Source organism: Rattus rattus, chromosome 1 (assembly GCF_011064425.1).
Source record: "Rattus rattus isolate New Zealand chromosome 1, Rrattus_CSIRO_v1, whole genome shotgun sequence".
NCBI lineage: Eukaryota > Metazoa > Chordata > Mammalia > Rodentia > Muridae > Rattus > Rattus rattus.
The window spans coordinates 197,941,152-197,967,230 of record NC_046154.1 but is presented as its reverse complement, the minus strand read 5'-3'; the positions used below and the strand labels follow the sequence as shown (position 1 = coordinate 197,967,230).

At 42.8% G+C, this 26,079-nt stretch overlaps 1 protein-coding gene across 1 annotated transcript in view; it reads right to left on the bottom strand.

The window, feature by feature from the left end:
• The window catches only part of Grip1 (glutamate receptor interacting protein 1), a 383,638-nt gene that overhangs the window by 83,037 nt on the left and 274,522 nt on the right, over positions 1–26,079 (bottom strand). The window contains exons 8-10 of the mRNA XM_032912970.1: positions 15,996–16,143; positions 13,944–14,113; positions 6,535–6,687 (exon numbers count right to left, since the gene is read on the bottom strand). Of these exons, the coding sequence (XP_032768861.1) occupies positions 6,535–6,687; positions 13,944–14,113; positions 15,996–16,143 (471 nt within the window). The remainder of the gene's footprint in view (positions 1–6,534; positions 6,688–13,943; positions 14,114–15,995; positions 16,144–26,079) is intronic.

Genomic DNA, 26,079 nt, shown 5'->3' with positions numbered 1-26,079 from the left:
ACCTCCCCAGGGTAGAAATCCACCTGAAAATCTGCTGGCTAGAGGTTTGAGGGCTGTGCCCTGACCAATGTCTGTAGAAGGGTCGGGGTTATAGCAGGTACTGTGGTCTGAGCAGCATGCTGGTCTGGATGCTGAAGTTTACATTCAAGATCTAGAGCGCAGCTTTCCTTCCAGTAATCACCCAGAAGAGGACAGTGCTGGGTATCACCTCTGTGGAAGGTTATTCATGCTCACCTTTACGGATTTCAACAGCAGTGTTCTGTTTGAACCTTTCTATGGGTTCACAAAAGTACCTTCCTTCGTTTGAGATTTCAGCTTGATGCAGATATCTGGGACTACTTAACTGGAGCTAAAAAGTATGATTGGAGGCTAGAGAGATGGCTGAAGGACCTATGCTCACATCTCAGCCCCCCCCATAGGATAGTTCACGACTACCTTTAAGTCAGTTCTAGGGGACCTGACAACCTCTTCCGGCCTCTGTAGGTACCTGCACATTTATTCATTCAGTCACACATACATATACATAAAATAATAAACAATCACATCTTAAAAGACCCCTGTGTTTAGTTAGCAGCTTTTCATCACCATTAAGAAAGAACAAGGAGGACTCTTCCTCCCGCTCTTCCACTCTTCCTCTGTCTCTGTCTCTGTCTCTGTCTCTCTCTCTCTCTCTCTCTCTCTCTCTCTCTTCTCTCTCTTCCTCTCCTGGCTTGACACGATAAAAAAAAAAAAAAAAAAAAAAGAAAGAAAGAAAGAACAAGGAGACCCTGGCTGTGGTGGTTTGAACATGCTTGGCCAAAGAATGGCACTGTTAGGAGGTGTGGCCTTGTGGGAAGAAGTGTGTCACTGTGGGGGTGAGATTTAAGATCCTCCTCTTATTCCTGGAAGACAGTCTTCTCCTAATGGCCTTCAGATGAAGATGTAGAACTCTTAGCTCCTCCTGCACCATGCCTGCCTGGATGCTGCCATGCTCTTGCCTTGATGATAATGAGCTGAACCTCTGAACCTGTAAGCCAGCCTCAATTAAATGATGCTCTTATTAAGAGTTGCTTTGGTCATAGCATCTGTTCACAGCAGTAAAACCCTAAGACACTGGCAGTGGTGGCACAAGCCTTTAATCCCAACACTAGGGAAGCAAGGGCAGGCAGATCTCTATGAGTTCAAGGCCAGCCTGGTCTGCAGAAGGAGTTCCAGGGCAGCCAGGGCTATAGAGAAACTCTCTAGAACAACCAAAGAGGGAGGAGGAGGAAGAAGAGGAAGAGGAGGAGGAGGAGGAGGAGGAGGAGTGGCAGGTAAGACAAGTTGCACATTATTAGTAGCAGTTGGGTTACCTTAGACTAAATGATTAATTCCTCAAAGGAAGGATCTACTGTATCTGTTTTCACTCAGAGAAGATGGTTGGACAAATTTTTATTTGATGTTTGGTAATACATCCAATGAATGATTACAGAAAAAACTGATCTGTAACCTCTATCTAGAGACACATTGAGGTGCTCTAAGCTAACTAGGCTATTTAACTTAGCTTTGAAAATAATTTATGCATTATAGATTGATTTTTTAACTATAGGAGGTTATAGTTTATAGCTCAAATACATGATTAAATGAAACAACTTGTAATTTTTCAATTAATTATGAAAGTCCTTTGACACACTGAGATCTATCCTTTCAAAAGAAAACTTTCATAGGCAGTTAGGTTACTCACATATGTTAAAGCATTAGAACAAATCACATTTGGAAAAGATAAATTATATAAACTTAAGGATCAAAAGCCAAAAGAACACAAAAAGTAACTAGTATAACGGCACAGAGTAGCCTGCTTCATCAGTCGGTGTGCTAGCAGGAGAAAGAAAGGAGCCTTCTATAGTTGGAGACCCCTGCATGCATTCTCTAGAACGCATTCCAAATTCCCCCCACTCCTCTGAGTTTCCATTCACAAGGCTAGATCTGGTCACAGCTCTTTAAGTTTACAGCAGGCTTTAGCTATTTCAGTCTTTCCAAACGTTAGGGAGGGTTGGAGAAGCCAAAGGTAGTCAATGGCTTTTAAACTTTTTGCTTTTGAACATTTATTTTTAATGTGTTAATTATAGTGGCTGCGAACTTTATCATCAGATAGGAAAAACATTTAAGAAGTTTAGAGGGGGGAAAAAAAGCCCAAGGCGTTGTAAGGATAATGTGTTTTTGTTGTTCGAGACTTCTGCCTCACTGAAAAGCTGCAGGGTTGAGGATGGCCTGCTGTGGACCTGACACACTCTGAGTCACATGACCTGGGTTGGAATGGGGTAGGGTGGAGGGTGACCAGCTCCTTCTCCACAGAGAGCTGAGGGGGTGTTGGGCAGCATCTACGCTGTCTCCTTTCTGACTCGTGCAAGCTTACCATGAGCTGCATTTATCTTCTGTCCTTTTCTTAGGGTGGGTGAGAAGCATGGTGGAAATTGTGAGGTTTCTTCATCTCCTTCCTTTCAATTCTTTTTGGTGTCATGTTCTCTAGAGGCAAGGGGTGGTGAGTGAAGAAATGAAGGCTATTCTGGGAGTGCCTCCTGGCTGCTAACTGCTATAACGCAGGTAGACTGGAACAGGCCGAGGCAGTAAGGGCACGGATAGATGTAGTGTGCAGGCATGCTGGTAGAACAGTAGGTGATGGGGTCTCAAAGAAACCTTAACCTTGGTTGCTGAAGAAGGTCCAGCCCTGGTGGTGGGCAGGGCCCAAAAGATTCCAGAAACAGGACTGTGTTTCCTCTGTGACATAGATTGGAACTGTTCCTGGGCTCTGTGACTCCTCTTAAAGCCTAGAGTCACGGAGTTCACCACCCTCCTCACCTGGGAAACGAACACCAGACCTTCTCACACTATGTCCATGATGTACTTTTATAGACTCTGCATTTTCCCCTTTGGACAATGAGGGCTTTATGTGAGAGGATTTCTTTCTTTTTCTGGCAAAAATGTCCTTACTTCATCCTGGAAATACCTATAAGAAGTTTTTGTTCTTTTTTGTAAACTCTGGCCTCATCAACAATGCAGCAGAGCCTTTTTATTATCTTTGTGGCTTTGAGGTGACTCACCATCTGTGATTAGCCTTGTTACTATGGAAATGTAACTATTAGAAAGTGAATGGTGAATGACGGCCCAGAACAAAGACATAAATGAAGCAGGGAAAGAAGTCAGGGTGTATAGTGAGGGTGGTCATGAAGTTTTATTTTCAGTTACTTGACACCTCTACATCTAAAATGACAGCATCAAGCAATAAAGCTTAATTTTCTTATTTTTTCCCCAAATTGGAATACTATACTTTTCCATGTATTTTAAGTGGGAATAAAAGTTCATACCAACTGGGCTCTACTGATGTGTTAGGATATGGAGCATCTGATTTCCTGAGACGTGTATATGAACATCCCATTACATACATGTCATCGGAGCCTTAGTGGCTTCCATCTGCAGCAAAATGACCTGGAAACGTCTTGCCCCAGGTCTCTGTTCCAGTTGGAGGATTGTGTGCAGATTCAGAAGAGAATGTATGAGTCAGCGAGGGGAAAGGCAGGCCTTAGCTTGGTTCTCTCCTCCAAATCCAAGGTGTGCAAACATCAAGGCGACACAGATGTATTGGCCTTCATTCGTATTCACTAACGACCTTAATACCACAGCAAGCCTCACCTAACACAAACAAACGGTCAGCCTCCAGAGCAGAAACACAAACAATAATGAGTGGATTGTCATGGCTCCATCCTGTAAAGGGATGGAACCTATTTGTCACTGATGAGCAGTGCACACGAAGACACCATACAAAATATCTCTATATACGCATTCCAACTTTATGCCCTGGAGGCATTGTATGAAAAACTTGAGACTGATATCATAGCACAGTAAAACTGTTAAACCATGGTCCTGCCTCTTTAGGACTGTGGTCACGCTAGGAGGCCAGATCTTCGAGCCTGAATAAATGACGCCTCCCTGTTCCTCTTTCTCTCCAATTGTTTGTCCAGTGCCAAGTGGGTTGTTGCTATAATTATCCCCATGTTTAGCAAGGGTATAATAGGCTTATGACACTTGTTCAGGGTCCTGTAGCTAGAATATAATGCTGGGGTGGCAGACCTCCAGCACGTAGAGTCAGGCTCACAACTAGTTTGCTGCATATCTGCAACTGGGTCTGCCAAGATTAGTTTACTCTATCTACTCTAGCCTTAGTTAAAAAACAGATGGAAATCTAGATTTTTTAAAAAATTATTCCAAGTTCATTCTTTCACTGACATAATTTCAAATCATTGCCAATTTCATTTACTGAAGATGAAAAAACCTTGTTTGAGCATATGTTTTATTTTTAATTGTGTGTGTGTGTCTGTCTGTCTGTCTGTCTGTCTGTCTACCTTTTCTAACAGGTGCCCCCAGAGGTCAGAAGATGGCATGAAATCCCCTGGAACTGGAGTTACAGATGGCTTTGGGACACCTCACATGAAGACTTGGAATACAATGTGGACCCTCTTACAAGAGCAGGACACATCTTTAGCTGTTGACCTATATCAACAGCCCTCCCTGCTAAGCTTAACATTAAAAGGATGAGCAGATCAAAAATTATGTGTATACCACTGGGGAATTAAAGATGCTGGCTGTGACTTGCATTGTGGTTTTCTTTGTAATGAAGGCTTCGTGTTCCCGCCACTTGAAGAAACTGCTTCCTATGGTGGGTGATCGCAGTTGTGCCCAGTATCATACTGATGGACAGTTAGTACCGAGAGATGTTCTCGGAATAAGAACTCTCTGGTGTACAAACCAAAGAGCCGAAAGATCCAACAACACTCCCTCTCTTCTCCATACCCGCCTTCGCATCCCTGGGCTTGGCATTACTGAAGTAACACACAGATGTTCCTCCGCTTCAGTCCCATGGTAGACATAGGAATAGACCCAGCCATCTTTAGTTTCCTTATAGGAATCACAATCCCAGCCAACAAAAATATACAAGGCATGAAATACACTGTAACTACATCTGTCTAGAAATATGGGCATTCTCTCCTCTTATATATGATTAAGACGAAAGATGTCCAGCTTCTTCAACAGAAAAGAAAAAAAATTTAGGGACAACCTGTGTTTCTTCCTTATAGAAGTGCCCAGCCATTCTTTCCATATAAACTACACTAACTCAAAACAACGGGCAGCAGCATCTTCCTTGCCTTAATTGGCCTCCATATACTTGGCTATCTAGCCCAGAAAATACTTTTAAGAATGAGAGTTTGTAGACTCTAGGATGTTTTTTGTGAATGTTAGCATCCTTCTAAATTTTAAAATTCTGTAGTTCTTAAATGGATATACTACCAAACTGCCTTCTCACTACATCTCTCTATGCCCATATTCTAGCACAGTTCTCAGCCCTCATCAGAGAAGTATCTTTGTGTGATAGATGGCAGCTAATACAGAAACTCACAACTGCTAAAAGTGCAGAGAGTAAGTTTCTATACATTTATATCAACCTCCCACACACATACTCTACACTATACACACACACACACACACACACACACACACACACACACACACACACACACACACACACACACACACACACACACACCAAGGCTCGGGGAACACCAGGGAAGAAAATAATATTGACTCTAGGAGCAAGAGGTTGGATCCTTGCAGCGAACCACTTCTTCCCAACATAACAGACAGATCGTTGCACACAAACTCATAGTAATGATTCTGCACCAGACCCACACAAGATGAGGCTAGTCAGCATTCCATTGAGAACGTGGGAAGAGCACAGGAGCCTCCACTCCTAGCTAAGGAACCTCCACTCCTAGCTAGGAAGCTATTGGCGTCTTTTAGAGAAGAGACAGTCTTATTTAAGGGTGCAGTCCCTGGAAGGCTAACCATGTTCCAGGGGATGCTCCAGGCATAGATGTCCACATCTCATGAAGCTGGGAGAGGAACGTGGAAGAAAGGTAGGTGGGGAGGCTTGTATGACAAATATACTGTACACATTATGAGCTTTTAAAAGAATAAATATATATATTAAAGGCAAGAAATACTTGCAACAGAAGGAATCCTCAGTGCGATGGCATAAAGGCAACAGTAAGAAAAAGTCGGGGAATGAGAATGTGAAAGTAAAGTTCAAACTTCATTCAAAACAAGGTCAAGAAATAGAATGTGAATTGTATGATCATAAACAAATGTACAAGACTCATCCAAAGAGGAGTGGAGTTTGTACAAAACTGCTTTAGAGGGAATAATATATGGAGAACAGATGTTTATGCCCGAAGCTACCCAGAGTAGAAAGGCACCTCAAAAGACTTTAAAAAGAGAAATGTTTTAAAAAGTTGTTACAGCCAAAGATGCAGGCACAAAGTTATAGGAAAAGGTAGTGTGAGCTAAATCCATATGAAGTTATATTCAGTGTAAGCATTGCCATATAGACGTGGATTTCAGTCATGCTCCTTAGCACAGAGCTACCAGCTACACGGCAACTCTCAAACTACTGTACCTCTTGGGGTACTCCTCTTGTGAATTTTCTGGAGACCCAGTAGACCATCTGGTTAGCATTTCACTTACATGAGCTTTTGAAGTCCTTCTTTTTCAGTCTCCTCCTCATCATGGTTCCTCGTGGACTAGTAGAGTAGAGGCTTCGAGGTAAAGTCCCCATGTTCAGGGAACTCAGGCTGTACGCACTCATAGAGGTAGGAGAGGACGAGGACACCATAGCCGCTGTAAGAGAGCAAAGACTTGGCACGGAGTGGTCCTAGGAGTGGCCTGAGCCTGCCACCCCTTGCCAACCAGCAACAACCCAAAGAGACATCACACAGTCACGATTAGTTAGTATCCCACACCCAGACACAGACCAAGCCCAGAGCTTTAGAGTTTTAGAGTCACGAGTTCTGAGGATAAGGATCCTCCACAGCCCATGGCTACACACAGACTATGCGTTTTGCTTCAGATGAAAAAGAAAGATTAGAACAAATTTCTCCATTAAAAGCTTAAGACATCAGGCACACAATGTCCTTTTTGGAGTATTTTCTGACATGGATGTCGTAAGTGATTCACATACACAAAGATCTGAGACCACCATACTCCAAGTTCTGAGTTGTCCCCTGAGCTGCGTGGAAAGGCTTCTGAACTTTGACCAGTTTTTCTTCCTTTATCGTTTCTGTGGTGCTGGGGATTGGACTCGGGGCCTCACACACGCAAGGCAAGCCATCTGTCATTAAGCAATATCCCCATGCCTTCCGTCCGTCTGTTTATAGGGACGAATGCTTCCCAACAGAAAAAGACAGATACCAGAAACAATGGGGTGTTAGTACAAAGAGAGCCACAGGGACAACAGACAGCAGCCAACACCCGTGGAGCCGAAGATGCAGTGAGTTAGGGGGAGAAGGTATGAGAAGGACAGAATCAAATGGAGGAGAAAGCGTGGAACATTACGAGGGCTGTTTGGAGTAAGCGCTTTCGGAAAAGCCAGGGCTGGTACTCGGCAATGGTCTGGGTGGTGCGGGTTATGGTGATGGTTGGTATGAACGCTGCACTGGCTGCTGGCCCAGGGATCCCAGGGAAGCTGTCTGTCGCTCCTCTGAATTTTCACTGCCCATGTGACGTGATGATGAGAGATAAGGAAGACAAGGAGCAAAAACAAAACAGAAGAAAAAAGAAGAAGAAAAAAAGAAGAAAAAGTAACTGAATTGCACAAATTAAGAAAAAGAAAAAAAAATCGTTAACAAAAATGAAAGCTGCTACCAAGGGGGTGAGGGTAGGGGTGGGGGAAATCTTCTTGACTTCGCTCTCTTCTAAGCGGTCAGCAAGAGATGATTCACAGTAGCCTTGGAGACTTTCATCCCCCGGGGATACCGCGTGTTTTTCCCAGTCCATCTTTCCTCTGTTTAAGATGACTATTGAATCAATTTCTAATCTCCCCCTGCGCTTCACTACAGACATTAAAAAACATTTTTTTTTTTTTTTGGAAACTTAAAAGTCATCCTCATAAAGATCTATGGCACACGATTAGTAATTAAAGCTTTGCAAATCTTGGTCAGTTAGGAACCCTTCGTCAGAGATAAAGAGGAGACGGGACAGTAAATCATGCCGGCTTGTGATGCCAGTTCCGCCGCACGATTTATTGCCCTGCTGTTTTAATTACACTGCCATCCATCCATCGCGTGCACTCGGTTTTCCTCAACAATAAACGGTTGCAATCATCTGCCCCTATCAGAACCTTTTCTCTTCCCTGACTAAAAAGGAGAAAAGTCTCAATATATTTTATGATTTTCAAAAAACGTTTATATGAGAAACATTTAGTTTAAGATATTTATGTTATTATATTTCATTAGTGTTGCACAAAATTGTAATGAGTTTAACTTCAAAGTTTTGGTTTCTATTTTATGTTTATGAAAAAGAAAGTATATCATGTTCCCATTCTAAATTTGCTGTTATTAAGATTTGCCTTTTTGGGGTGAGGATGTAGCGTGATTGGTATAGTGCTCTCTTAGTTTATAGGGACCCTAGGCTTGGTATTCAGTGTGCATAAACCAGGCCCAGTGACACATGCCTATATTCCCAGAACTTAGGAAGTAGGGGCAGAATAACTAGACACTTAAAGTTATCACAGACTACCCAACCTGGGCTATTATGAGACCTGGCCTTTTAAAATTTTTAATTTTAAACTCTATTATTAAAATGTTGCAAATAAAAATATCCAGGCCCTGAAATTTAACCAGAATGAAAAGACTTTACCTTCAAAACAAGGAAAACTTAAATTTCTATCAGTTCCGGCATTCTGGAGAATGACTAATATTATATCCTTGTTACCATATCTGATACGGATGATACTATACCTGATAGGGACCTTGTCACTGAATGATCTCAGAAGCATTGAAAACAGTCATGGCTTTGATTTGCTTTTATGATTCCAGCGTTAAGAATCTGAGTGGCAGTAGTCACTCACACAAAGGCATTGAAAGCTTTGCATGCATGCAAATGAGTGTTCTCTAGGTAAGGGAGGGCACCCCCAGCCCTTCTCATCCTCAAAGACCCTAGCATAGACGGACCTCCTGGTGTGAGGCTGACCTGGGCCTTGCTCACTTGCCTTTGTGTTTCCCCTGCTCTTTGACCTGCCTGGCTATGCAGCCTCTCAGCCTCACTGTCCTCACAGTCAATGGATCACGGAAGCATCTCTCCTGCTGTGGGAGTTGTGCACACACAGTGTAGAGCATGGTGCTACTTCACAGAGTACAGGCAGATGAGCCATGAGCAGCAGCATTGACCCTCTCTACTATTCCATCTGCTTGACAACAATAAGCATCCTTAGAGGAAAGAGGTCTGCTCTTGGTCAACAGATTTCCCTCCCTCGACACTCTGGTTTTAGAAGGCTTGTAGAAATTCTATAAAAGCAACCATTTGCACAGCCACTGTAGTCTAGAATAGAATTGGGCCTCTCTTTCTGCAGGAGTAGCTGGTTTGCATTTCCTATGTCTATGGACTGAGTCTCAGCTACCACTGCCTCCTAGATTACTGCACTACAGCCACATTAGCCTTCTGATTCACATCTGGCACATCTGCTTTCCAGTATCCATAACATGTCTAGGGGAAACTTTTATTTAATCATTTATTTTATTTATTTACATTCCAACTGTTTCCCCCTCCCAGTCCCCCTCTCGCAGTTCCTCATCTCATTCCTCCTCCCCCTTACCTCCAGTATGCTGCCCGGTTGGTAGCTCTTTCTCTGGGACCTCCTATGAGTCTGGGTTAGTTGGGACTAACTGGTCAACCTATGAGGTCGCCTTCACCTTCAGATCCTTTAGTCCTTCCCCTAATTCCTCCAAAGGGGTCCCTGACTTTAGCCCAATGGTTGGGTGTGAGTATCTACATCTGTCTCAGTGAGCCACTGGTAGAGCCTCTAGAGGACAGCCATGTAGGCTCCTGTATGTATTCATTCGTGGCACCCCTGTGTCCATGGCTTCTGCTGCAAGGAGAATTGGACAGTCTCTTATCTCTACTTTTTGTTTGTTTGTTTTGTTTTGGATCATTCACTGTGGATCTCTTTCAGCTACACAGGTCTTATGCCTCTTAGAACAAGCCAGCTACCTTCCTTCCTTCTGCCATCCTATGGCCACCTCCACTGATTGTATGGCTGGCTCCTTCTCATCATTTATGCCTTGGTTCTGATGTTATCTCTACCGAAGAACTACTGCTGACTTTACTGGTTGGAGTAGTTGTCAATGTCTTGCTATCTCATTAAACTGTCTGTACCCTGCATAGCCCTTGTCATTGTCTAAATCGGCCTTACTATACAATGCACGTTAACGGTCTCTTTATACCAGAATGTATGTTCTCTAATAGAGATTTCTACTTGTCTTGCTTCCTAGAGACTTGAACTTTACCCTGGACATAATGGTTGACACTTGCATGGCAATACCTTTGTCCTTGAGATAAAGGAGTATTTTAGGCAAGACATTGGTAGTTTTTTTTTCTTCTTTATTATTCTTGTTTTACTTTGTGACACATAAGAAACCTTGTAGCAAGGTGCAGTTAGTGCTGGGTCCAGCTAATCTACAATTATGGCCACTCTATTGTCCTCTTAACAAAGTGTTGTCCATGTTTCTAACGAAGCCAAAGTTAGAGTGAATGGACTTCAGAATTCCATAACCACCTCAGCTCTTTGTTGAATACTTTGAAAACCACTGAGCATTTATTAGAACTGTCAAGCCAAATTAATGAAGCCATAAGGAAGATATTGCTGACCGGCTATTGTGAGCTTATCCCTATGCCAGTTTCGAGCAGGTGAATTGGAGGTCATAAACTTCCCCTTGAACTGAAACTATTATCAGGGACTAAGTCTTTAAACACAGAGTGATTATGGGGTAAGATGATACAGATGATGCTGACAGCTGGATTCATGATTGATGAAGGCCTTTTGCGAAGGGCCCTTTAAAACTGACATAGGCGGTCGGAGAGCACAGTGAATGCCCCCTTTGAATGTATACTCCAAATCTCTTATGCTTTAGAGTGGTCTACCCGACAGTTATATATTAAGTATCCCAGGAAGTTAATAGTAAGATGTTGCAGTTTGGGCCTGCGGTCTACCTTCACTGTGCTATTCCTGAATCCCAGATGCTACCTGCTTTTAATGTGTCACAGATACTGCTGCTTAAGGTATTCTGATGAGGTGGGCATTACTGTAACCCACACTTTACAGATAAAGAACTTCGGGTACAGAAAAGTCGGGTAGCTTTCTTAAGGTTCTAAGGTACCAGAAGAACTCTTTAGATACCCAGCCCACTGCCACCATGTGTCACTGCCTCTTCAGATAGAAGCTCCAGAAGCCCTTGCTCCAGATGGGAGAACAAGCAGAAGCTACAGTGTTTCCCGCACCACCGAGCTGTGGCGCCACCGAGCTGTGGCATTCCTGCTACAGTCTCAGACACTTACGCCATCTAAGGCACTGCTTCTGTTTTCCTAATTATGTTCTCTTGCCTTGCCAGGATGTCTGAGAGAATGGCTGGTCTGGTGGTTGTCCCTGGAGATCACAGAATGGAATAGTCTCCTGCTTTGAACACATTAAGGCAGTGACCCTGGCCTCAGGGACTTTCCTGGAGCCCCGTTTCCTTCCTCTGAGTTTATGTCTCCCAAAGACCTGCAGCAGGACAGTTTCCAACCTCAATAACAAACAATATTCTTTATATTGTGGTGCTGGGGATGTGACTTAAGCCTTGGGCATGCTTCCTTTGACAAGCATGCTCCCTCTGAGCTACTCAGCTATCCCTGAAAAGGCCACCGTGACCAGCGTGGTGAATACTATAGTTTACCAGGGAAAGGCATAGTGGATCTCGGGTGTTGACTTAGCTCATCCTTTTCCATACTGGTCTGGAATCACAGTGGTGAGTGTTTTGTTGTCAGCCACTCTGGAAAACTTTGAATCTTCATATTTCCACGAGACGAGAGACACAGTGCCCAGGCACTGCTGACCGGAAAAAGCGATCAGAACTTACAGTGTGAAACAGTGGTAAAAATACGAGAGACTTCAGTAATACAAAAATAGAAGTGTGAGAATTGCCAAGCAGCCCCACTTTCTCTCTTAATCATGTTCCCTCAGGACTAAGATATAATTATGTTTAAGTGCCACTATTTATTTCTTTTAGAGAGCTTGCTTTTAATGTAAAACATAAGGGAGACGCTAATATGCTAAATAAGGAAGACAGCCAGCCCTAGACTGTCAGCCTCCTACCTTACAAATATAAATGACGTCAGGGGTTCCAGGAAAAGAAAAATAATGCGTTGTTGCTCCATCCAGCTCAGCATATAAATTCTTCAACTTTTCAAATTATCTTGGCAGGTAAAAATATTTAATATTTCATAAGCTAGGAACTATTTGAACTATTTAGGATCTGCATGCAGGGCAAATAGAGTAAAATAATAAGGTTGTTAAAGGAAAAAAAATGGTAGCGTTTTGAAAGGGTTTGCTCACACATGTCTGATTTCCTGACACCACATGTGAGCCACGTCTTCTCCAAAGAGCGCAGCGCACTGTCTTAAAGCTTTTTTGCCTCGTGTCTTCCTATACACTGAGAAGATGCACACACGGTTTTAGACATCTCCCGGCTCAGCCGGCGCAGGAAGGACCTGGGGGCTTGGTTGAGGCCTGTGTGCATCCCCACTGGCTTCAGCATCCTACAGCTCCTTGGTACCCCAATTCCACTGTGCTGATTTCCAATCCTAAGCTGGTATGCGGCATCATTTCCTCACGCCCGAGTGTCAAATTAAAATCTGATAAGGGCAACGTGGTACTGGAGATTACCATTAGCTCCAGGGCTGTCTGAGCTCCATTTAATTAAAAAGGTTGCATCCAGCTGACTCATTCAGTATGAAAATTATTTCATCCCTCTTTCTGTCCCCCCCTGTAGAGAAGCGCAGTGCTTTTCAGAAGGTGAGAAGCACAATGGAAATGACCTTCCCACAAGCAAAATTCCAACGCTAGAAAACCTGGGGCTGTTGCTAATTGTAGAAAAGCACTGTTCCTCTTTCCGCCTAGCCAACACTGGGGAGCCTGCCTGCTTCCTAGGCTGAAAAGGGTGCAGGGGCATGCAGTTTAAGAAATAGGTGGGGAATGGAATTGGAACAGAGATTCCACCAGCTGCTTGGACTTCATGGTTCAAAGTCTTGTGTTTGTGCCAGCCAGGTTTGGTTTAAGATGCCCAAGTGGGTGGTTCTATACACTGGGAAAAGTTTATCTGCACACTGAAAGGCAGTGAGAGTGCAAATGTCCTCAGCCAATTCTCTTTACTGCAATGAGTCTACTGCCTCATTCTCCCTGGCCCAGAGAGTGTGCTCATTGTCTTGGGGGAGGGGAGGTAGATATTCTGGCAAATAGACAAAAACAGTGAAATCAACTTTTCCTATAATAGTCTCTCCCTGATGAATATTTAATGGATCTGTTGTTAATATGAATTTGCCTTATTTTATTTTAGGAGAGTTAAAACCAATTCATTCAGAGATGGAGGGAGAGGCTTACAAAGGTTAATGCTATCTGGGTCCTTGGCAAGGCACATCTCTCTGGCCTCCTCACTACAAGGGGTGTTTTTAGTTTTATGGTGTGTGTGTGTGTGTGTGTGTGTGTGTGTGTGTGTGTGTGTGTGTGTGTGTGTTTTAATGCTTGTTTTCATGTGTCTTTATAGAGATTCAAAATTCAGTATGACCGTCACGACGTCAACTCATTTTCCTTCTCACAATACTCAATTTACAGCAAAGTTTAAACAAACAAATCTAAACCTTCTAGCCTAAACTTTCAATTTCAGGATTTCTTTCTTGTGTTCTGGAGTTTCCAGTTATGATCCATGCTTGCGACAAGGGACTCTGAAGATGGCAGGGTAAAGAGGCCTAGGCTGGCGATATGGTACAGGATTTTGTCTTCCTAACTCTCTGGAGGAAGAAGACTGCAAGAGCAAGAGAAACAGAAAGATCTAGAAGGCACCACTCACCATGGTCAGGTCCTTTCAGGGCCAGGCGGGTCTGATGGTGTGGGAGAATCTCCAGCTTGACCTGGTCAGTGGTGTTGGCCAGGAACTGGGTTGCTTCTGCGAGGGTACAGTACTCCATGCTCGTGCCGTCGATGGAGAGGATGTGGTCTCCCACGTGTAGCGCCCCGCATCTATGGAAAGGAGAAACTACATCATCAAAAATCTCTCTTACAGAAGGAGACTTTCATGTTTTCTTTAGAGTCTTATGCAATTATCACCAACTTAAAAAACTTAATGGTAATGGGAAATATAACCTGCTATATTTTAGGCACGTTGGGTCTGAATTGAAATATAAAATCTTGTGGAAAATGCTGAAAAAAATGTGGGCAAACGATTTTCTTATTCTCTTGTCCTTAGAGATATTTTTGTCCTTAATTATTTTGGGGTGGGGATGTTAAACATTAAGGGGAGACAGGCAAGAGGGGCTTGAAGAAGAGAACTGTTTTCCATGATTCTGCTCTCTCACTTTTTTTCTCCTAGGCTCTTAAGTCACAATTATGAGCTGTGAGTCACTCAGAGCCTTGAGATGTGACTTGCTGAACTGGCCTAAGGTCCTGTGTATGACGACAATGGAGAGGTTCAATTCCTACTGCCTTGGAATCTTTTAAATAGGGGATTCCAGTTTACCAACTCTTTATTATTGGGCTCAGTTTTGTTAGTCTGGAGTCAAATATTCATTAACACAAAATATGAATTATGCAGGAGTCAAGAGTATTCAGACATGGGGAGTAGAGTAGGGGAAGAGTTAGGGATAGGGGTCTGGCTGCTACACCTTGCTTAACTCAAGCCATCTGCTGGCTATTGAGTGAATTGAGGAAAGCAGTCAGCAGATGGGCAGCTCCTTAAACTGGTTGCCCACTGCAGAATGGGAAAACAAAACAAAACAAAACAAAACAGAAGCAGACAACTAAAGCACCCTATACCACTGAGCTGGAGAATGCCTCTGCATCAGTGGCCACCATTGCAAATAACCACACGGAGGGTGGCAAACTACTGAACTGTAGACCACCCAGTGTTTAGGTTGCTGTGGGTCACTGGGCCACAGGAGAGAGGCAGTCAGGGTGAAGGGAGGAGGAGGAGGGAAAGGAAGGGAAGGATTGGTAAGAGGAGGGGAAGGATGGGAGGGGAAGGAGGGAGATTAGTAGGAGGAGACTGGAAACATATGGAGTGGAACAGGCGAGGTCTGTATGAGAACTCTCATGGTGAGAATCTACTTATCAAGGGAAAAACATTTCAAAATGCCCCTTCTGTCTGGAAAGAGTATTCCATGCTGGTTCACATAGGACACTTTGGGAATGGGAAGTAGAGGTTTCCTTACTGGGAACTGTAAACCATTCTGTGGAAAAGTAGTCTTTTGCCTCACTCACATTTACCTTAACAATGTAAAATATGAATCAGGGAAATAAATTCCATTTTTATTGTGACACCGTAACAATGTTTAAGAGACTCCTGACAGAAGGTTGTATAAAACCATTAAGATTAACAAACTATGATAATATCAGGCTTGTCTTTAAAAATCACATTATTTTAAGGATATCATATTATCTCCTTTTCCAAGAAAGGAGTAATATTTTCTGATGACAGGATTTAATTGTTAACGATGCAGAAAAAAAAACATGATCTCTCTGAATAGAACTTAATAAAGATCAGTTCATTTGCCCCTAGTCAAGGACAGGAACTTCTTTTTCTGAGAGACACAGTAAGTAAATGCATTTGTTCGTTTTTTCTACTGGTAATGGCCACAACAAATGTCTGGAGTGACATTTCATCACGGGGTGGCTGATGGGGTAGTTACAATCTTAAGTTTCAAACAGTAAATTGTTTTCTTATGTGAAATTCGTAGTAACTGTCAACAAGACTTTCTCTTTCTCTCGATCTCTGTGTATGTGTGTAAAAGCAAGTGTATACTATAGAAGTATACATATTAGATGAAAGTGTGAAAGTGTGTGTATGACACTTTTTTAAGCACACACACAACAGCGCTGATAAGCAGACACTTGCTGTGACACTCACCTGTCCGCAATGCTTGCAGATTTGATTTTGTCTATGACGATGACCTGTTTGTTACAGCACACGGAGGTAGTTAGGGCAACCCCAAGGCTGGCACCGGGAGTTTTGGCAACTTCAACTAGTAGTGGCCCGGATGCTGTTGCTACAGAATCTGTTGAAGGATACATTTCAGAAAAAGGATAAACCAACTAAACAAACCAAACAATAAAGACTGTTTACTCTGATGCTAGTTTTCTGTTATATTCCCACTGTCAGAGGGTACCTTCTTCATTCAGCCGCCATAGTATTTGCATTTCTGGAATTAGATTTTAGTCTTCATGCCAATTAAGATAATATCTCACTTTGTTCTCTTCACTGCTTGGAACAATGCCTGGAATATCTTAGATTTTTTTTCTTTAAAATCAATTAATTTAATACATAACCAGAATTTACTATGTATGTATATAATTATGTGTATTGATTCTTGGGGGTAGGGGGCAGATGGATAAATGGATGATTAAATTGATGGGGGGGTAGATGGAGAAAGGATGGATGGAAAACAGGAGAGATAGGGATGATAGATGATAGATAAATGGTAGATAGGTATGATAGGTAGATAGATTGAAAGATAGATGATAGATTATAGAGAGATGATAGATGATATATAGAGGTGATAGATAGATGCTAACTATGACAGAGAATAAAGGTAGATGACATCTCTGACTCGCCAAATAGTAGGCATACTGGATGTAATTTATAAACATGCGAGACCTGAATTAGGGTTGTCTCCCTTTCAGGAGTGACTGTATTTGGTTTATTTGGGGCTTAAAATACTATTTCAACTTCTACTCATCTTTGCAAAAACTGATATAAACATCAAGACCTGGTTGTAGGAGCTCTGTCCAATTCCTGGTCTGGTCTGGTCCTTTTCATATGTGCAGCCTCCTGCAGCCGTGTTATTCCCCTTGCTATAGCACACACCTCCCAGTGCGTGGTGATCACAGGTTTTTGCTCATTGCCTGACTGTAAGCCAATTGGGAAGGCAGAAGCTATGTCTTGTCAACCACCATGTTTTCAGGGCCCAGCATAGTGATTAGGACTGGATATATGTGGTTAGAGGCTGTTAAATTAATAAAAAGTAAAATATCTTCCTTGGCACCATCCTTTAATTCCAGCACTTGGAGGCAGAGGCAGGTAAATCTCTGAGTTCAAGGACAGCTTAGTCTACATAGTGAGTTCCAGGTCATCCAGGGATATATAATGAGATTGCCACTGTCCCGCCGTCCCCAAAGTCTTTGACATCCTTTAAAGCATGGAAGAGGCTGATAATAACATTGGAAAGAGCCCCAGGAGTAGATTGGAAAATTTAATGATAAGTTTTACAATATTTGGATCATGGTATCTTAAACAGGTTACTAAGGCTTCCAATGCCCAACAACTTTCCTATACATTGACACTTTCCTTAAGTGCTCTTATTGTTGTTGATATTTTCTGGCCTCAAGCATTCAGGAGCATCTCATTATATTGGCCAAACTGCATATTGGTGGATGGCTTTGTCGGGCTTGCTGGGGCTCTGTGTTTGACATTTTATTAATCAGTTTGCTGCTCTACGTGACCACACCTTCATCATCAAGGCATGGCTCAGAGACTGTGAAGTGGAAAATCTGTATTGCTGTGACTGAAGTCCAGAGACTACACACTGACTGGAAGGTCTGTGTGTGGCAGCTGACTTCAGTGTGAGATGAAATAAGGTATCTTTTAAATCAGGCGAAGGCCTATGTCTTGATGCACCTCAGTTTCCTTTCATGTTGATGTGGCAAAATACCCTGACAAAATCAATTTAAGGGATAGAGGGTTTACTTAAGCTCCTGGTTTAAAGTCAAAGCACCAGTTTGACTCAGCTTAGTCACATTACATTCACAATCAGCAGAGGAGCATACTGCTACTGTTAAGCTCTCTTTCTCAGTGCACAGTCTAGTATCCCAGCCAGGGGAATGGTGCCACCCAGAGTGGATGGTGGGCAATTTCTTTCTTTAACCATCCCTGTAACTGCCCAATACATCCATGAACAAAGTGACTTCACTGGTAAAGACTGATGTTACACATAGTCTCAACAGCATGGATTTTCAACCAAGGCTGACCTGGCTGTGTCTGATGCTGAGTGCCAAATATAGATACTAAGACTGTTGATCAGAGAGCAACACTGACCTCATGAAATGGCCAGGTAGTTGGGAGTTTGATTTAACTGGACTACTTTTATCATGGAAAGGACAATGAGTTGTCCTTCTGGGTTAGAAAATAATTCTGGTTATATATTTATCTTTTTTGAACAAAATGCTTCTGTCAAACTACCATTCATGGACAGTGGTAGTTAGAATAAGAATACCCACTTCCTAAGATAATATATTTTAATGCTTTGTGAACTAGGTAGTGTAGCTGTTTGAAAGGATTAGAAGGATTAGATGGTGTGGCCTTTTTGTAGGAATGAGGATTAAGGTCTCAATTATTGTTCCAGTGACTGCCTGCTGCCACACTCCTCCTCATGATGGTATTGGACTAACTTTCTAAAAATATAAGCAAACCCTAATTTAAATGCTTTCTTTTATAGGAGTTTCTTTAGTTATAGTGTCACTTCGCATTAATAGGACAGTTGACTAATACATGAACTTATAAAAATGCCTTGTCCACTGTCACTGTACCTCACACAGCAATGCTTCCAAACACTTCATTGCCAATGAAGAGCAGTGATGAGCTCACACTTATGGAACTCACTGGTCTTAACTTGTTTCTCACCATACTGAAGCTTGATCCAATGTTGGGATGGCCCTTTAAAGATATGAATATAGCACCAATACGTTGGCAGTGGCCTGAATTGCTGGGGCAGAGTTTTCCAGAAGGATGCATAAACTTTGACTCAGTGTCTAAAACACGGCACTGTTTCTCTTACGTCCTGGGGAGGTAATTGGAATGGTATCTAGTGACCCAATAGAAGAAAATTGTTTTCTGTTCCTGCAACATTATGCTCTGTTGCCCTGGAGGTTTTAGATCTGGGGGAAGAAGTGAGTTGTTTAAGGCTTAAACCATGGTTACATGGGGGCTATGGATACCCTAGAGGTCAAAACTGCTAAGAAAGAATTTATAGTATTAGAACGGGTGATAGATCCAGACTACCAGAGGAAACTGAACTGCTTTTCTGTACAGTGGAGGTAAGGAAGAATATGTCTGGAGTGTGGAAGATCCTTAGTGCATCTCTCAGCGTTAACTATGTCCTGTGATTGAGGTCAGTGGGAACCTACAACAATCCAATTCAGACAGCATGAGGGGATAAATAACCCCGCCAGGTTGCTGAGGTCCTTACCGAACGTGGGGGAAGTACAGAACGGGCAGTAGAGAAAGGTAGTTAAAATGTCGTCTAAGGTCACATGACAAGTTGCAGAGATGAAGACTGCAGTTGCCACAAGAATTTAAGTTCTATTGTTTGTGTGTACACACACACACACACACACACACACACATATATATATATACACACACAGACACACACACACAGACACACACATATATATACACACACAGACACACACACACAGACACACACACACAGACACACACACATAGAGACACGGACACAGACACACGCATACAGAAACACATACATAGACACATACACACAGACACAGACACACAAACATAGACACACACAGAGACAAACACACACATACATACACACATACAGACACATACACAGACACACACACAGACACACACAGAGACAAATACAGACACATACACACAGACACACAGACACACAAACACAGACACACACAGAGACACACAGACACACACACAGATACACACACAGACAGACACACACAGAGACACAACACACACACACACACACACAGACACACACACACAGACACACACACAGAGACACATACACATACACACAGACACACACACAGACACACACATACACACACACATACACACACAGACACACACACATACAGAGACACATACACACAGACACACAGACACACACAGATACAGAGACACATACACAGACACACAAACACAGACACACACAGAGACAAATACATACATACACACACAGACACATACACAGACACACACAGACACACACACAGACACACACAGAGACAAATACACAGACACAGACACATACACACATACACACACAGAGAGACACAGACACAGACACACACACAGACAGACACACAGACACAGACACACACAGACACACACACACACACACACAGACACACACACACACACACACAGACACACACACAGAGACACAGACACACACACACACATACACACACACACAACACATACACACAGACACATACACACAGACACACAGACACAGACACACAAACATAGACACACACAGAGACAAACACACACATACATACAGACACATACACACACACAGACACACACACAGAGACAAATACACACACAGACACAGATACATACACAGACACATACACACACACACAGAGACACACAGACAGACACACACACAGACAGACACACACAGAGACAAACACACACAGACACATACACAGACACATACACACAGACACATACACAGAGAGACACATACACATACACACAGACACACACACACAGACACAGAGACACACACACAGACACAGAGACACACACACAGACACACACACAGACACACACACAGACACACAGACACACACACACCTTCCTCCATTCCTCTATGTCATTACTCTATAATGTAACATTTATTGAGACAATATTAGGAGTTAGTGGTTGCAGATTTATATTATCATATTTAAGTTATGGGACACTAAAAGAATAAGCATTCCTCAGGGGACTGTGCCACCCGTTCTGGGGGAAGGGAAGTAGTGTGTTTATGTTTGTACATCAGTAGTTTTACCGTGTGTCATGGTTAGGGCTGGTTTTTTATTTGTTTGTTTTGTTTATTTTTAAATTTTGATACAAACTAGAGTGGTAAGGGAGAGCTCTATCAGATTGCCTGCAGGCAAGGTCTATAGGGCATTTACTTGATTGATGACAGATGTGGCAGGATCTAGATCAACTGGTGACAGTGCCATCCATGGACAGGAAGTCCTATGTGGCACAAGAAAGCAGGCTGAACAAGCCACGGGGAGAAAGCCAGAAAAGAACACTCGTTCACGGCCACTGCGTTAGTCCCTGCCTCCGGGTGGCTGCTTTGAGCTCCTGCCCTGACTTCCCTCCATGACAGACTCTGACCTACCTACAAGCTGAAAGAAACCCTTTCCCTGTCCATGCTGCACTTGGTCACAGTGTTCTTATGACAGCAACAGCAACCAACTAAGGCAGCAGATGAGGTGGAACGATGAGGTGGTTACTGTCACTTGAAAATTAAGCATACGATAAGGAAATAGGACTGATTATCAAGTTGATAAGGGGTGGGCTGTTGTCAGCGTGACTGATGGAGAATCCCCTAAGGATTCGCTGTTGGGTATATCCAGGAGCGATTTCATTGGTCTTATTGTTTGGAAGTGGGAAGCCGTGCCAAGGGAGGACTGTACTTCTGGTCGCAGCCCAGACGAAAGCCTGAAGGGAAAGCCTTGCTTTTCGCTTCGTTGCTCACACCTCACTGGTGACTTCAGCTACCCTGTTTTCGCCTCGCCTACTGCCTACTGTGTGAACACAGTCATGGTTGGACTATCCAATCATTTCATGTAAGCTACGTATTCATGCTGTTGGTTCTGAGCCTTTAGAGAACCCTGGATAGTACATAAGGCTTCTTGTATGCACTTCTCTCCTAAGTGACTCAGCATCCTGAGACAACGTAGTACTGACGATTCCTGTTCTTTAGGGCCTGACTCTGGTACTGCCATTTCAGCATCCACTCTCGTGAATGACAGCTGGGAGGAGCCATGGCCCTACTCTACCAAGATATCTTTTTGGTGCTGAGGCATTATTTACCTGGATGCGACTGTTACTTTGCTCCTGAAGCACACTTTATGGTGGCTGCTACCTTGGACTAATTTCACCAGCCTTCTGACATCACCTTGAGCTATAATCTAGGCTTTAAAAAATCATAACATCTTCATAGAGTATTAGAATGATCAATTATTATTTATCAAACCAGTTCCTTAACTCTGAATATGGTTGGAGAAGAAATGGGTCTGTGGGAGGGTGATCTCTTATGTTCTTCCTCATGGCCTTGCTGTACCTGATTATAAATTTAGTTTGCGGGGTTGGGGATTTAGCTCAGTGGTAGAGCGCTTGCCTAGCAAACGCAAGGCCCTGGGTTCGGTCCCCAGCTCCGGAAAAAAAAAATAAATTTAGTTTGCTCTAAAAATGAAAGCAATGAGGCTTTGGTGTTATTTATTACTTGATCTCTTAATTATTTTTTGCTTGGTGCTACAGTGGAAAATTTCACAACACGAAATGGTTTATGAACAAATTTATTTAAAATATTGCAGAAAATTACTTTAAACTGTGTGGGTGATGTATATATGAATCATAAGTGAGTTTCATGCTTATACTTGTCTGATCTCTCTACAACTTTACTGCAATGCAAATGATTGAAAGTCAGAGAAAATTCAGATTGAACGCATTCTTTGTCTTGCTCCAGGTATTTTGGATAATGGATACTCTTATATACCACCTCTGTCATAACTAAGGATTAGTTTTAAAAGAGTCTATCAGGAGATAAACATTCTTTATAATCACTGTGTTTTATTTCCTATCCTACAAATGCATCAAAATATTGACATGCATATCCTTGTTTGGACCTAACATTTTAATTATGGTAAAGACTCACTATTAGGTAATTTTGTAGAAAGAAATGATAGGAATAGGGCTATCACCAAGCTGAGGCAGACGATTCTAGATCCTTTGCCACCATTAATTTAGAGGGGAACAAGACCCCCTTACTCTGGCATATCTAGGGACCGGAAACTAGAATAAAGGTCTCCTTTTAAGGAGTACTGGTATTAAGGATGTACAGATCTATGTGGTATTTCCCCTTGGGGGACATCAACGTGGAAGCAATGAGTTTCTTTTGAAGCAGAATGATTCCAATTTCTGAGCCAAGAAAGGGAAAGTTACAGTAGAGGGAAGAGGCATTGTGGTCCAGAGCCGGAGGCCGAGTGTGTGCTCCTGGCTGTACTCACCACACAGCTGCAGCTACTGACTGCGAAGATCCCGTCTTCTTCAGTCCTAATTCTATGGGCATTCTATCAAAGCAACAAGTTTACAGAGCAATCGTGATGACACCTAAGTCAGAGGCCACTGGTCAGTCAGATAAATGTTAAGGAAGGCTGGGAACTAACTTCTCAAAACACAAAAGCTAGAACCAACATCTGAGAGCGCTACTGATGAGAGGAGGTGAACTGCTGAACAGAAATGGGATTCCAGACAACTGACGTTCATGGCGATGGAAGGGGATAGATACCTCAGGATCAAACATTTCTTAGGACTTAAAAAACATTAACGAACCGTCTGAGGGATGGTGTCCAACCTTCGCACATGCATCACATATCATAAAGTTTTCATATAAAATGGTGTTCAGATTAGAGCTGCAACTTCCCAAGAGATCATATCTGGATGAAATTAGTACTCGTGCAGGGAAAGAATGGGAGGAGAGGAAGATCTAGATCTCATGGAAAGATGGCTGGGAATGGGTGACAACGGTTTGATGAGCAAGAGCTCATTCTCCTATCCCAGTGGTGGCCCATAATTCCGTGCTCCGTGGTCACTACTAACTTTCCTTTTTGATTTTCCTAACATGCATCTCCACCATGTTCTACTGCCATGCACAACGATCCCTCACTAGGTCATAAGCAAGCCTGACTGGGGAGTACATCCACTCTGTCACTTCTGCTGACTTGTTTTTCCCCATGATGGCTTACATTGTTCTACATCTTACAAACCTGAACCTAGGAGTCACTTCCCAACACCATCTTCTCTGTTGTCACCACTAATTCACCTTGAGTCTACTTTTGAAATGACGCTCAACTTCATCTTTTCTTCCTATATCTACAAGTACTTTTAGTGATGGTTTGTGTATGCTTGGTTCAGGGAGTGGCACCATTAGGAGGTGTGGCCTTGTTAGAGTAGGTGTGTCACTTTGGGCATGGACTTTAAGACCCCTGTCTTAGCTGCCTGGAAGTCAGTCTTCTGTTAGTAGCCTTGAGATGAAGATGTAGAACTCTCAGCTCCTCCTGCACCATGCCTGCCTGGACGCTGCCATGTTCCACCTTGATGATAATAGGCTGAACCTCTGAACCTGTAAGCCATTCCCAATGAAATGTTGTCCTTATAAGAGTTGCCTTGGTCATGGTGTCTGTTCTCAGCAGTAAAACCCTAACTAAGACACCTTTTTAGTTCAAGTTGCTGCCATCCCAGAATCCTCTCATGATTTTCACGTTCCCAATTCAAAGTAATATTTCAAAGATGAACTGTTTCTTTAGCCCCATACCTAAAACCTTTCTGCAGGGGAAAAAAGAAATCTTACCACACCTGAGAACCTGTGAGATCTGGATGTTGCTTGTCGCTTCAGTTTTATTTTCCCAACATTCTCCTCTTGTTCTCTGTCTCCCAGGACCTGTCTGCTCTTTCACTTTTTCAGAACTATCATGTGCCCTCTACTTCATAATATATGTTCTTCTCAGTACCTAGGATATCTGGACTCTCAACTGGTCTGTCTTTCCCCATTCTGTTTCCCTGCTCTGCTCGAATGCAGCATCTACAGGGAGTCTTGCCTGAACCTGCAAACCCTGCCTATGACACTTTTTAATAGAACCATTTGTCTTTGTTTTGCAATGCTTTTAATATTATGTTCAACAATTGTTTCCTAGGTTTGCTGCTAACTAATGACTCCATAAAGTCTGGAATTCCTATTTTTCAATTCCTATTAGTAATTCGGGAATTCCTATTTTCTATTCTTACAAGCAACTCTACAGTGTCTACAAGGCAAGCTCATGCATGATAGGTGCCCACTTATTTATCAATGAAATACTCTAAAGAGTGAATATCTATGACTTATTTTTGGCACAGGGCCAATGGTCCTGGCGAGACAGAATTTGGGTTGGGCATCATGGTAATCCACACCTGAAACTCTTTGATGGCTATTTTTTGCAGCAGTGGGTACCCAAGAATGGACGGCACTAATGAGAAGGAGGGACTTCAAAGTGTACACAAAGAATTATGAGGCACAAGCAGTGCCTCACAGTATAAGATCACAAACTACTGGATTTGATGCAATAGCTAGAGAGGTAATGCACCATACCTTGAAGGAAAAATAGCTCCACTTTCTTCTAGATGGAACAAAGACTAAAGCACCTGGAAAAAGTTGAGTAAATATGCCACCTGCAAGATCATGAGCTCTTAACAGAGACTAGCATCTCATGGCGGATTCACATAAAGGTCCTGAAAGGACTGAAGAGGTAAGAATGTACTGGAGGTCTGAGAAAGGCATTGACCCAAACCGGCCCATCTGCAATTCTTACCAATTAACCATGGCACGTGTCAAGAGGATAACAGTGACACCTGACCAAGGAGTACTTGTCAGGTTAGGCTGAGCCCAACAGATGAGCTGGATTCTAGTCTCAATGTTTCTCAGTTGATTTTATTTTAACAGGCTCTAGGAAAACAACAGAACTATTTTAGCAAGTGCCACTTCTCAGAATTACACTTGTGGAAGTTGCTTTCTGCATCACAGACGGGGATTTACAAGTGTTAAGGCTTAATTGATCATTAGCTTTTTGTGGTGATTGCTTTCCATAATAAATGTTTTCCCACAATACCATCAAGATGCTTAGTCTAGCTCGTGTGCTAAGCCTATTTCCCTCGATGGCACCCGATTCCATTCTCACAGGATTGTCTGAAAAGTAAGGGCTCCAGAGTGCTGGCTGCGGGCCAAGATAGCTAACAAGATGCAGGGAGGAAGTGGGAACACGTGGACAGGGTGGAAGTATGAGGTACTATTATTTTAAAAAGTGTAGGAGGAAAAATGAATTGTGTCAACAGGAGAAAAAGAAACAGAGGAAAACTCAGGAAGAAATAGTCAAGAACCAGGCACAGACAGATGATCGGTTTATTT